This window comes from Priapulus caudatus, unplaced genomic scaffold (genome assembly GCF_000485595.1).
Source record: "Priapulus caudatus unplaced genomic scaffold, Priapulus_caudatus-5.0.1 Scaffold162, whole genome shotgun sequence".
Classification (NCBI taxonomy): Eukaryota; Metazoa; Priapulida; class Priapulimorpha; order Priapulimorphida; family Priapulidae; genus Priapulus; species Priapulus caudatus.
The window spans coordinates 169,761-183,136 of NW_014577223.1; the positions used below are offsets into that span (position 1 = coordinate 169,761).

The 13,376-nt window shown below is 44.4% G+C and overlaps 1 protein-coding gene across 5 annotated transcripts in view; it reads right to left on the reverse strand.

Annotated features, from left to right (window-relative positions):
• LOC106806468 (disheveled-associated activator of morphogenesis 1-like) overlaps positions 1-13,376 on the reverse strand; it is a 65,692-nt gene that overhangs the window by 38,684 nt on the left and 13,632 nt on the right. For 2 of the 5 annotated variants that reach the window (XM_014808415.1, XM_014808414.1), the window contains exon 1: positions 6,782-7,771. The exons of 2 other annotated variants lie outside the window; for them this stretch is intronic. In XM_014808415.1, coding sequence (XP_014663901.1) covers positions 6,782-6,872 — 91 coding nt within the window. In that variant the 5' untranslated portion in view covers positions 6,873-7,771. Of the gene's footprint in view, positions 1-6,781; positions 7,772-13,376 lie in introns of those variants that run through there. One more of the 5 variants, XM_014808420.1, reaches the window with a different exon arrangement.

A 13,376-nucleotide genomic window follows, 5' to 3' on the forward strand; every position in this document is an offset into this window, starting at 1 on the left:
CGTGTGCGTGTGCGTGTGCGTGTGCGTGTGCGTGTGTGTGTGTGTATGTGAGAGAGAGAGAGAGAGAGGTGTGCGTGTTTGTGTTGTGTTGTCTCTCTCTGTCACACAAAACGTGTGAAACAGAACCTGTAACAAAGGTCGAAGTGCATTGTGGGCTATGGCAGCGATAGGCCACTGTGAAAAACATTTCAATTTTGTTTTAATTTTTTTCCCTTTTCATTTTATTTTATTTGAAATTCACAGTGGCCTATCGCTGCCATAGACCACAATGCACTCCGTGCTAAAACTGCGATGCATTGTGGTCTGAAGGTAACGAAGTGCATTGTGGGCTATGGCAGCGATAGGCCACTGTGAAAAACATTTCAATTTTGTTTTAATTTTTTTTAATTTTCATTTCATTTTCATTTTCATTTTATTTTATTTTTTCCTTATGGCAGTCATAGGCCACCATATACCAGTCCGTAAACTCAGGGCGCAATATCAGCGCGGTCCGTAGAGACAGCAACAGCACGGCTGCGTTCTGCGGCTGATTTGCGATCATCGCCGCACTTATCACGGCGTGATATTTGCCCACAAAGCAGGTGGGGGGAGGGAATCAAACAAGGGCAAGGTTCTGCGAACATAGGGAGACGGAGGCGAAACGGTGTTTGCATGTTTTCCTTTCGTAAAATCTTCGGTCGCCACTCTTCGGCTCGCGGTAGCTTGAAACTATTACATGTCCATCTTGAAGCCACCACCTACCCATCGAACACGATTCATGCATCGCATAGCCTTTGTAGTACTGTAAGAACACGATCCTATCTCGGCGCTTTATACACAACCACGTACAAACGCGCCGTGGACATCGACAGATGTCTCCCGAAACGTTCCGAAAGATAATTTCCATTTTAAAATTGAAATTCTCGATGCGGCGAGCTCTGGAGAAGGCAATTATTTGGGCTTAGAGGAGAAGCTGGCTTTAGGAAATCGAGACGCCGAGACTCGCGCTCCTCGTGACTCACATCTTCCTGATTATGAACAGCACACCGCACATGCTTCGCCTGCTCTCGCCTTTCTCCGGTACCAGTGCCTGCTCTCGCCTTTCTCCGGTACCAGTGCCTGCCCTGTGCCTATATACTCCGCGTGCCAGTGACCGGACTCGCAGCGAATTAACAGAATCCCGGCTGCCGTACGTTGTAGACATGTTTGTATTCTCGCCACGAAAATCTCTAATAATAATCCCCGTCGGGACATGGCACGACCGACTGACAACGGTATTGTGCTTGCCGTGAGGGGCAGTGGCATCATGATTAAGCCTGCCCCGCGAAAGCAGCAAGTTTACTACACCTACTACATTCTTTAACATTTCACGTGGCAATGTCTGGAATGGTTAGGCTGACCTATAGAAGTTTGTATTCTGTTGCAATTCTCGCTTTAATGATAACTGAATAATTGACACTATATAATAATAATAATACAAAGTCTGCGCTAACTACTGTCGCGATGAGTCGTCAAACCTATATACGACCCAATTCATGTAGTTTACAATATACATACAGAATAACATCCCAATTAAGTACTACTACATCGTCAGCCCTTTCTACTACGACGTCTCGTGATGTACTAACATCAGGGGTGTATAATAATAGATTATAATCTATAACTATACACTCCTGCTAACATGACATCTCGGTACCCGTGACAATTTTGCAATGTCTAATGGGTCGCTAGATGTGAGGATTGGGCGTAATACAAGCAGCTCTACATGCTCATCTATCTATCTAGATGAGCATCCACTTCACAGATAAGGAACGGTGTGAGATTACAGAGAAGGCATTCCTACTCCAATTTTATTCCTATTCCAAGCATAAATGGAATTTGTGGATACTTACATAATATGCGCGATGTTATTACACGAACTGCTTTTTTAAATAAAAACACGAGAAATCGCAACTACGTACTTGCCATGGGCATTTACGACTGTGGAATAGGCAATGTGTTTTCTTACCGTGGATCTTGTTTGATTTACGAAATTCAACACGCCTGCAGCTGGCCTCTGACGCTGGGTAGCCTCACACTTCATGCGTATGCACAGCTGACTGTGCGAAGCACTGACATGTAGTTTTTCCTTACCCCAGATGCAGCTTTCTATCGGCTGACATCAACACCACAGACTAAAGCGTCGATGTATGAGTATATAATATATATTGCCTCATGTTTCACATCGTATCTTTCCACTAATGTAATATATCAGGAGTAGATAAAGGGAATTCCCTTTATCTTCTTATATTATTCTTATCTTCTTTTTCCCCTTATATTCCCTTTTATCTACTCCTGAATATATGTAATATCGCACCTAATTCCACTGAGAAATTGTCAAATTCTCTCTCATTCTCCAATTTCCATTTCTCCAATTTTAAACTTCGGAAAATGTGAAACAAATTTTAGTTCCATCCCATTCGATCTGTATTTTGCAGCGAATGACACAGCTACAAGCAGCTTATCGTGTTTCTTCGTATGCACCGCATCTGAAATGGACCCATCCCTGAGAAATACCGCGTTTAAAGCAGCTAGGCGCAGAGCGCTGCACGCAACGCCGAGCAAACAGCATCTACGTACGTTCGTGACGTCAGATGGAACTGAAACTTCAGCATCACATGTGCTGTAGCATCCTCATTGTTTAGTACCAAGGCTTCAGAGCAGCAAACATAGACACATCTGTGCGGCAGCTGCCCTGCCCGTGCCACGTATACGAACTTCCCACGCTCGTTTATTAATGCCCTGTGCTAAGTGCTCATTATTACGAATCTATTCAATATTTATGATAATGACAAACGATGGTAATACATGGAAATAAGGATAACAGTCCATTGTTTTCTGGATTTTTCAGCCACAGGAGAAACGCATCATACTTGAGAGATATAATCATAATATAGTCATAATCATTATATAATTTTTTTAAATTTGAATGCATACCTTCGCCACATTTACAATTTCACACTTTTTTTTCTGGATTTGACACAGTTCTGATCTCTCGATGGCCCAGTATGGCTCCTGCATGTACATCGTAAACAACGCATCTTTTCACATTTTCAGCAATATGATCCAAATGCATATTGTTGCCACCGCATCCAATGTAGCAAATTGGTCTAATTATGCTCACTTGACAGCCTACTGGGACGTTTTGCTCGCATAATGCGATACAATCCTTACGTAAAGGGGGACATTTTGGCAGATGTTGCATTGGACCAGTACTCCGGTGAGCCTGACAGACAATGGTAACCATTAGGCGACACTTGCCAAGTTTCTAGTTCTCGCCCCGTTCTATTCTTCAGATTGGTTGGACATGCTTGTTCCTGTCACGTTGTTGATGAATGAGTGGGTAGCTCCCATCTGTTGTTACGTGGACAAATCAAACGGTCTGGATTAGTGTGTCCAGGCACTGCTCCAAGTTCACTAGGTCATTGCGCAAACCCGAGAAGGATTTGTGATTTAGTGAAGTGATTCTGGTTTCTTTAATTTGGTTCATATACTTTATTAAACCTGCTATACCAGAAATTCAAAGAAATAAAACAACCTATTTGCGCTTCATGTAAACGCTTATTTCTACAGTACCACTTTACAAACATTTAATATTCAATGTTTCTGCTCAAGAATATTTCTTGTGAAATCTTATATGAAAACTATAATATATATATTATTACACACACAGACAAATGTATGTATATATATATCCATCTTTCCATAATATAAGTCTATTATTGAATTATCTGGTGATAGGCTTAAATTACAAATACTATTTAATTTTGAAATTAAATATCGACCTTGACATCATAATCCTAATCGCCTTAGAAAATTTCTACGAGCGTCCAGGAATGAGTCTTAATTGTGTGTATTCAGTTGGTTTAGTTTTTGCACCAAAGAAATCGCAATACCTTACAGTGAGTTACAGACGGTTAGTGCATGATCACTACTGCACACTGTACGCATGCAGCAAATCCCCCTTACTCCCCCAACCTAAACATCCCGCTGGAATTTACAAACAGTTTCATTATCTGCGGCGCTGGCATCGTAGTAAATGCATTAACATTGCTGGCCTGACAGAGTCCCCCATCTCCCATCATGACTAACGAGTAACGACATCTGATGTGATTGCCATTACCACATTGCACCCCCAGGCAATACTTGTCTTCATTCCGTACAGCTGAAAGGCATTTGTATGGTATAACCTACAGCCAGAAGCAAACGTGTACGCGTACTCTGACATCGGCAGCGGGCCTTCCAAAGGGAGGTTGCACACATGAAACAGTCATTAAATACGACCTTCCATGTCGTTCATGTTGAGTTGTGCGCTACTATTTAGAGGTTGGTCATTGGTCAAGGCTGAACCACCGGTCACTGAATGCGGGTATATTTGGCAGCCTGCCGAGTTGCGATGATTGTTGACTATTTTAACAGCTGACCACGTGCTGGCCCAACGTGAGCGTACTGCTGGAGCCTGCATGTGGCTGACCTCCTCACTAAGTGAGCATCAGGACGGACATGCACTGATATACCACTGAATCTGGGGATGAAACGTAACAAGCTAGGTTCCGGCTTCCACCCTTTTTGTTAAATACGCCTCTCTGTTCCTGCATGTTTATTCTCATCCACAATTTTCTCCCCATCCTGCCTTCACTCCCAGCACACCTCAACACTCGGAAACATTGGATGTTAACACACATAGATATAAGCATTGAAACGCTATATAAAACCACCCACAGGCACTTAGAACGTCTCAATAAAAAACATAATGGTAAATAAACACGAAATGTACCAAAGTCTTAATGTTTCTCTACTCTATTTCGCCTATAATCACCTGTAAATGCCGGTCAAATGCTCATCAGCAACACACAAGTACACCGAACGCCCGCCCGCGCTGTGCTGCGTGCACAAACATGAACGCCCGCCCGCGCTGTGCTGCGCGCACAAACAACATGAACGCCCGCCCGCGCTGTGCTGCGTGCACAAACAACATGAATAAAAGATAAATGAATGAATGAATGAATGAATGAATGAATGAATGAAATGAGAATGAATAACAACATAAACTCTCTTATTCACGTTCCAAGTGCCTGTGATAAAACCGACTTTGTTCTCCGCAGAACAGCAGAGATTTGCAGAAATTTTTCCCATTTATGACTTATAAATTACTAAACAGGCTGCGAGACTATAACGTCAATACACACTTCGAACCACTTGTCAGTAGACAATACCCACCTCACTTCGACATAAACGCAATTTATGACAAATAATAACAAAACATAACAAATAAATTATTCGTATACTATTGTACATTTGATCGAACTTTGACACTATGGCCGCTAGGCTGGGGATGTAACTATGCAACGATGCAAGCTATTCTGTACTTCTAGGCTACTATACTCTATAGTAAACTATTGCCGCCAGGCCATCGTGGCCATTAACGGTACTTCACAGCAGCATAATAGCTGACAAGTTGCCTTACGAATGTGAATGTCTGTATGCGTGCGCGTGTGAGCAGCCCGGACAGTGCCAGCCTCCACACATACAGCATACATACAGCATCCCTACAGAGAATAGCCACAGATCAATCAATATGCCACGTAGTGTAAAGGGGGCCGCTGCTGTATAATGCTGCCTGCATGCGTGTATGCGTGCGTGCACGCGCGCGTATGCGCGAACCCAACTTAGCAATGGGAACGGACGAAACTTTCGGGGTTGTTCATTTTCGAGTAACGGTACATGACTGCCACGCGTATGCATTGCTTGCTCGCCACTTATTTGAGAAATATTTACAGCTGAATCTGTGCCATTGTGATCAGTAGCGCCACGAGCGTGCTACTAGCTGGCAGCACATGCGCGCCTGTCTGTACCCACCGCACCCTCGCAATGCGACGTTACCTCATCGCACGCCAACGCTAACTGTTTCGCTTATTGAATGAGTACCGATAACCAAATCTACACGTCGAGCCTTCCCATGTAACATTAGGCCGCAATTACGACTACAGATGCAAGTGACAGTTCCCGAGAGTAGGTGTATGACTCAGAGATTTTCTGATAATGACTGATCTGACGCCAGTGGCTACAGAAATCAATTGCAACCGACTAATAGCCAAACGCATTCATTACTGCACTTGTATATATATATATACAGTGCGCCTTACACCATACTCTACCACGTTGTGCATCACTAATGTGTATGCATAATCGGAAGATCTAAAGACACGAAATCTTAAACACGCATCTCGAGCTTAAAGAAAATCATCACTTGAAATCGACATAGTCATATATATCGGGTAAATCACCGCGGATCTGGAAGAGTAGAAGGGAGTTTTCGCCACTGGCCGAGATATGTTACTGTAAAAACATTTCAACAGTGCGAACGATAGCAAGTATATAGAATATTAGCTCTAGTACTATAGCCCGCGTACAGTTGCCGCTGGTGGCAACTGTACGCGGGCTATAGAGTACTAGAGCTAATAGAATATATATGCAAAATCTATGTCTTCACCCATGAATGTACGGTACCAACGACGTTGGTGCCTGCAAAGCCCTAGCTCTAGAACTATAGCCCTTCGCTCTGCCACAGGCCGTGTGTTAGCTCTAGAACTATAGCCCTTCGCTCTGCCACAGGCTATAGTTCTAGAGGTAGAACAGCCCCACCTGTATGCCCACGCTCATTACTGAGCGGTAAAACACACACACAGACACGCGGGTGTCAGGTTCATCTACCTGTACATACGTGACACCTTCCCCCGCCCTAGCCGCAGCGCCAACCTACCATACGGCCTGCGCCGGACATGCTGTATTCGCTCGTTGTCCCTAAAGCTGGAATAGAGGCGGGAGTACTCCTGCCCTTCTTCTCTCAGCATCGTGTGCGTTGGCTTTACCTCCTCGAATCAAGGATAGTTTGGCACCCCCGCAATATGTTTTCGCCGCATATAATATATATATATGCTAAGCTAATCTGGGGGTGCTAAACTAGGCTTAGGCACACCTCCTCGTCTTAGCTGCAGACACCAAGAGGGTACTTTCTGCTGTGGCACTGCAATGCTCTTGATCTTTTCCTACTATAATGCGGTTCTTACTAACGCATCCAAGTATCTGATTACGAGGACCTCTTACAGACGATTGCCCGTCACGACTGACACAAAATTATTCACTTCTGAAGAATCGCTGGTCGCACAACACATAACCTTCCGCTGTAAGCTTCACTTGACACCCAGAATTCGCATCCCAACTGACACAAAATTAGACACACTTGAGGAATCGGTCGGTGGTCATGCCACACACAACAACAGTCAGTAATCAGAACAGAAATCCTTGACGGAATCGGAGCTCGCTCGAAGTGTGTGAATTACTACTCGGAGTGGTCGCGTAGATGATGCTGTGGAACTCCAGTACCACTCTCATCCTTATGTATCCAGTTTACCGTGTTGCTGAAACAGCCACCGTGATCACCTTAAATTCTCTCTCTCTCTCTCTCTCTCCCGCGTGCTCTCTCGCTCTCGATCTCGTGTAATAAATTCACAGCACCGTCTACACGTGAACATCCCAGCGCTGGTCACGCATTGTGCAAGTTGACCCGGCCGGCAGCTCGCACCGCCCGAACATCGCCTGCACCTTACCGCGAAATGGCCGGCCGTATCTGCGTCCGATTGTTCCCCGGTAGGAAGCAGAATGAACGCTACAATGCCGGTGGCGGCCACTTACACTGACTAAATGTTGAGCCGGTACGCCATTGTGGTACGCCTAGTCATGTAGTAAATCACGCGCCAAGCAGGTCGCAGACGACTGCTTACCAATATGGCCGCTCACAGCGTTAACCCCTGACGCTAATCCGTAGGTAAATTGCTGACCTAGCAACAGCACTTATAAAGGTGAAAGTGGTCGAAAGTGAACGCAAAGAGTACGCGCGCACGCACGCTGACAGCGACAGATCACCGTTTGATTGCGATGAGTAATGCTATCGGAAGGTCGGTCGACGCGCGCGCGCGCGCGCGCGCACGCACGCTGACAGCGACAGATCACCGTTTGATTGCGATGAGTAATGCTATCGGAAGGTCGGTCGACGGTGGCACCTGCAGACAACTCATACTATAGCTTCTGGAAGGCGCGCCGCGAGTGCGCAGGTATTTATAAGCGCCTCCGCAACGTGTCAGGTATCTCACACTAGCGCCAAAACATCGGGACCGTTTCCTGCTCTTGCGTGCATCATCCGAAATCTTCACAGACTAACGTACCGGCAACCAGTCTAGATGCGACTGAAACTCAAACAGAAACTTTTTGCGCGAAGGGCACTTTTCTGTAAATCAGCGATAACAGACTATGGCGATCGCTTCGTGGGTTGCACCACCTGCCGGTCTAAGCGCGTCGGCATATTGGCACAGGACTCTGAGAACTAACACCAGACTGTTGTCGCGCCGTCTTGAGAAAACACTCTTTGCTTGTATCCTGCTCGACGCGCAAAAAATACGATTCGCTGCACGGCCAATCTTCACCATGCTATAGCGACAGGTGAATAGTAGTAACAAAGCACACTGCGACGGCGGCGGTATCCGCGGCTGCAAGTGACGCCGACACGGGCCAAGACGGTATTTCACGCTTCGGCATTTACATGATTCACGTGAAATTCACCATCCTCTGCGTAGCCAACTTTGACATCCAACCTCGCACACACTTGAGTCGCTACCGGCTATATGGTTGGTTGCCAGGATGTCCAACCTAGCCAGACAAATACCACATGCTGCACGGATAAACACTGACGGTGAAATGACCCTACTTTCAATCACAGCCCAATACATTCTCACTGAATACATAATTTAAAGCTAGTTTAATCCATAATTCAACGACCCATTGTTTGTGCGGAACTGATTGGCTTAGATGGACGTTCACACCAGACCGGTTTTGTGTACACACGCCAGTAGGAAAATTCCTAATGGTGACCATCTAGATTTTTTGCATACCAGCGAAAGGTACTTTGGTGATTGCTATTAGGGGCGTGACGGCAATTAAAACTGTTGCCAATATATAACAGCACACACGCTTACAACTAACGAATAATATAATACCTACGTTTTAGCTATCTATGTGATTGCAATACGACTACTGACCCACTAAAGTTTATATTAGATAGACCACCTACTTGTTTGGTGCGTATTTGTATTTTATCAGTACATACATGTACCATGAATAAATTCAGCTGGTTGAGGCTAGTCATGTTTGTTATGAGTGACGTGAGTACCTTTGAACCTCGTCTGTTAGTTGTTATCTATTTGCACTATTACTATATAGCTTCATTCTAAACCACAAAGCAGCTAAACGTCAATTTGACATTCTAGCTCTACGTCATATATGCATACTCATACAAAGCATATTCGTTTCACATCATGAAAAAGTAGACATGAAAAAAATTGGTTGCTTTTCATGTGTTTTATGGCAACACCATCGTAGAATCAAAGTTTACTATTTCTGAAACTTTACAGACAGTAATAGGAATAGAACACATAATGAGAAGTACAGTTACAATACACTGTTATAATACACACTGGGCATTCACAATATATGTGGGCCGTTTTCCTCATTACATTTCATTTTAAAATATATGTGGTAGGGATGCCTTACATTCCTTGCCTACTGTATCTAACTTAAATACCTATATGTTTTTTATTGAAAACACTAGCGATAAAAACAATCGCACGTAGGAATGCACAACGCAAACTGTTTACTAGATCCCCCACCTCGAGCCTGGTTTTGGTCATAAACCGGAAGAAAAAACGTTTATGCACTTGCAATAAAAAATAAATTGCTGGCCCTTTTTCAGTTCGTCTCGTTGAAATACGAGAGTGAGTAATACCAGTTATCAGATATTTTTTAAATAAACGTGATATTATTTACGTTTTTATTTTTTTCAAAACTGCTTCAATAAGCTGCATGGCAAGTGTTTTATTATCTGGACAAAGATATGAACGCTCTAGAAAAAATTCCCAATATGGTTTTCACACAAAGGGGCAACAGGCCCAAGCCATCTGCCATCAAACACAGCTGCACACGTCATAGCCCAAGGAACAATGATTTCCAACACCCGAGACATTTAATGACCCTGGACCTCATCAGAAAGAAACTCAATCTCAATTAACTTTTGGTACGCCGCGAACAAAAAGCAGCACAAACGCAACGAATTTGCCAAAGCACCAAATTGCGGGAGGCTCCGGAAAATCTGTTACGTGTAGGACAGACGCATAAAAATGGGCGTTTCCGCCCGTGGCTAACGAGCCACGTGCACAGAAACAACTAGACAGAGTGCACCCACGGAGAGTGCATACCTCCGCCAACGACATACGCCATACGACTCACGAACACACGAATAACCCACGATATACGCCAGCGTACTGACATGTACACGCTGGCTTGCTGGCTTGCTGCTCGCTCGCTCGCTGCTGCTGCTCGCTCACATGTACACGCTCGCTGGCTTGCTGACTCGCTGGCTCGCTGGGTGATATCGATCGACCGCCAACGACATACGCCATACGCCTCGGCGCGCTAATATCGATCGCGCGAACACACGAACACACGAACACACGAGAGCGAAAACATAACCTCCTCCAACTCCGTTGGGCGGAGGTAATTACAACTGCTTGGAGCCATTGCCTGGTCGGGGCGCATTTGGTACAGGGGCCTCGCTCTGCCCTCGCTCACGCTTCGTAAGCGACCACGGATTTTATTGTAGCAGCAGGCAAGACTGGAACTATAGCTCTAGAGCTATAGCACTTCGCTCTGCGGCAGAGCGAAGGGCTATAGTTCTAGAGCTAGACTGGATCTAGATGCATTCCGCTCGCGTGATTCCGTGATGTAAGGTAACACAATGCCCGTGCGTCGTGTGTAAACCAATAATTTATTACACTTAGTGAGCTCCCATGCATGTAATCGTCAGCGCAATAAATAACCAAGACGATGAGTGCGCCACATTTATCACTTGTAAATGTCGCCAGCCAAAATGCCCCTCACTTACACACAGACCACTTCAAGGTACCAAGTAGCTCTAACCGTGCCAGACCTTCGCTCTGCCACAAGTAAGCAAAAGACTTTCACTTTCAAAACCTTCTGACCAATGTGTGTGCGCTTGCACTGCATACGTGCATGCGTGCGTGCGTGCGTGTGTGCGTTCGTGCATCCTTGTTCTGTGCCGACTGTACGGACATTATTACGGACGATATCATCCATCCCTCCTGCCCGTCTATAATCACATCACCTGCCACCTCCCTCTATACATATAACCCTGGGCCCAAACTATAAGCACACGAGTTCCTACATGAAATCACATGGCTGGATACCCGACAACCCGTTTCATGTAAAATATTAACAATCCCCGCCATGTTTAAAGATCGTCATTACGTTGCGTTGGCCGAGCGAGACGGCCAATCATAATTGTACCTCTAGCATCATGCATATAATAAATATAGCACGAGCAGTTGACTAGAGCAGCTGTCTACCCATCCCCCACGAACCTTCTCCCCCCGACAAAGGCGCCATAAGTCGCATATGTTGACGCTAGTTCAACCAGCGTGACGCCGACCGGGAAAAAAGCAGCCTCCTCCTCCTCCCTTCTATTCCCCTCCTCCACGACATGATCAAATTCACTCCATGGTCCAGAGTTTACGCAATGAAAACCCGCCGCGTTTGCAAATTCAGCCGGCGTGGCGCTCGTGGACGCAGACGACAGGATGAGCTGAGTCTAAACAGAACGAAGAGGTGCGATGGAGTAAAGACAGGAGTCCGCTGCATATATTGGCCTAGCCGATAACGCTTCATATGGCAGCCACTGATAAAGCGCTGAATGACAGACAGGAGGTTGAAAACGGTCACGGACGCGAATGGTTACGAGGATTCGGAGGATGAGAAGGATGAGGTGGGGGAGGTTAAGTAAAGATGAAAGATGATCCGTAGGAGTAGGAGCACATGGCAACGCATCACGTGGAACAGGATGAGCAGAAGCCAGGAAACATTATCTGTAGAGAAAATACAAACTTACGACCACACGTGAATTCATCGGCACTACAAATACTAGATGCAGAATTCACGTGTTCTGTGAATGCACTCCGGGTCTGCGAACTGTAAGCACTTCGTTCTAACAGCGTACATGAAACGCCAGTATGGGATCGTAGTTACGTCAGGCGGACGCTGAGGATTATATAGCCATCGTAGCATGACTATTATATTCCCTACCAATACATGCGCAGTTACGTCATAGATACACGCACAGCGACACGCACGCATTGACAAATGACACTTCGTTTAACCGAGGTGGTTACTGGGCCATCAGAAGGTGCTATTTAACCCCGTGGATTATATAATATTCATCAACGAATGGTGCAACGCAACATGTAAACTGCTCACACATGGGGGCCGGGCCCTCACACTGTACATCTACGTTACAATGTGTACATACAAGCATATTCCTCACCGCTATACATCGTGCTATGGGACATCTATCCAGCAAATACCACTTGATATTTTAATTGAGAACCAGAAACCTTGTAAAGCCGACCACAGAAAATAGGGTATAAACAGAACTAATCATGCTTTCCCAATTTTAAATTTTAAATTAAAAGCAAATGGTTGATGGATACGTCACGGTCATAGGGTTGACATTGTATAATTCCAAATGTACTCCACTCATAAAATTATATGAGTATTGCCATAAAACAATATAATTATGTAAAGCTATTATCTATCTATACTATAATTTGGCTAATCTTGTGTGTGTGTGTTAATTTTTGTTTGATCATGATGTTCTCCGTGATTTGTCACTCAATCGCGGTAACTGAAGATATATTCAGAATCACCACGTCTGGGAGATGGTTCTGGCTGAGACAAAAATTTAAAAACGTTAAAAAGTAAAAAAAATTGTAAAAGTTCAAATTCAATCATCACGTACGTGGGAATTATTTAGCGTGTCTTGCCCGCCGCCGTAGCGTAGTCGGTAGGAGTTCGGTTTCATAACCCGAGATTCCGGGTTCGAATCTCAGCTGGGGAGAAAAATTTTCTCCTTTACTTTTTTACTCTTTAGTATCAACTTCTGCCACTTCAGTGTTAATTTCAAAATGTAAAAAATAAATTTTACTACATTCATTAAAAAAAATTTAAAAAGTAAAAAATTTAAACAAATTACTGTTTTTTTTCTATTATTATTATTTTATTTTATATATTATCATTTTATTATTTAACTAGCTGCGGATACCCGCTGCGCTGGGTAAAATCGGGCTACTAATTCATACTACTAATAATTGGACACAATAGGAACATTGGGTAAAAATCGACAATATAACATTGCACACAATATCAATATTTAGAAAACAGTCTAATAAAATAATAAG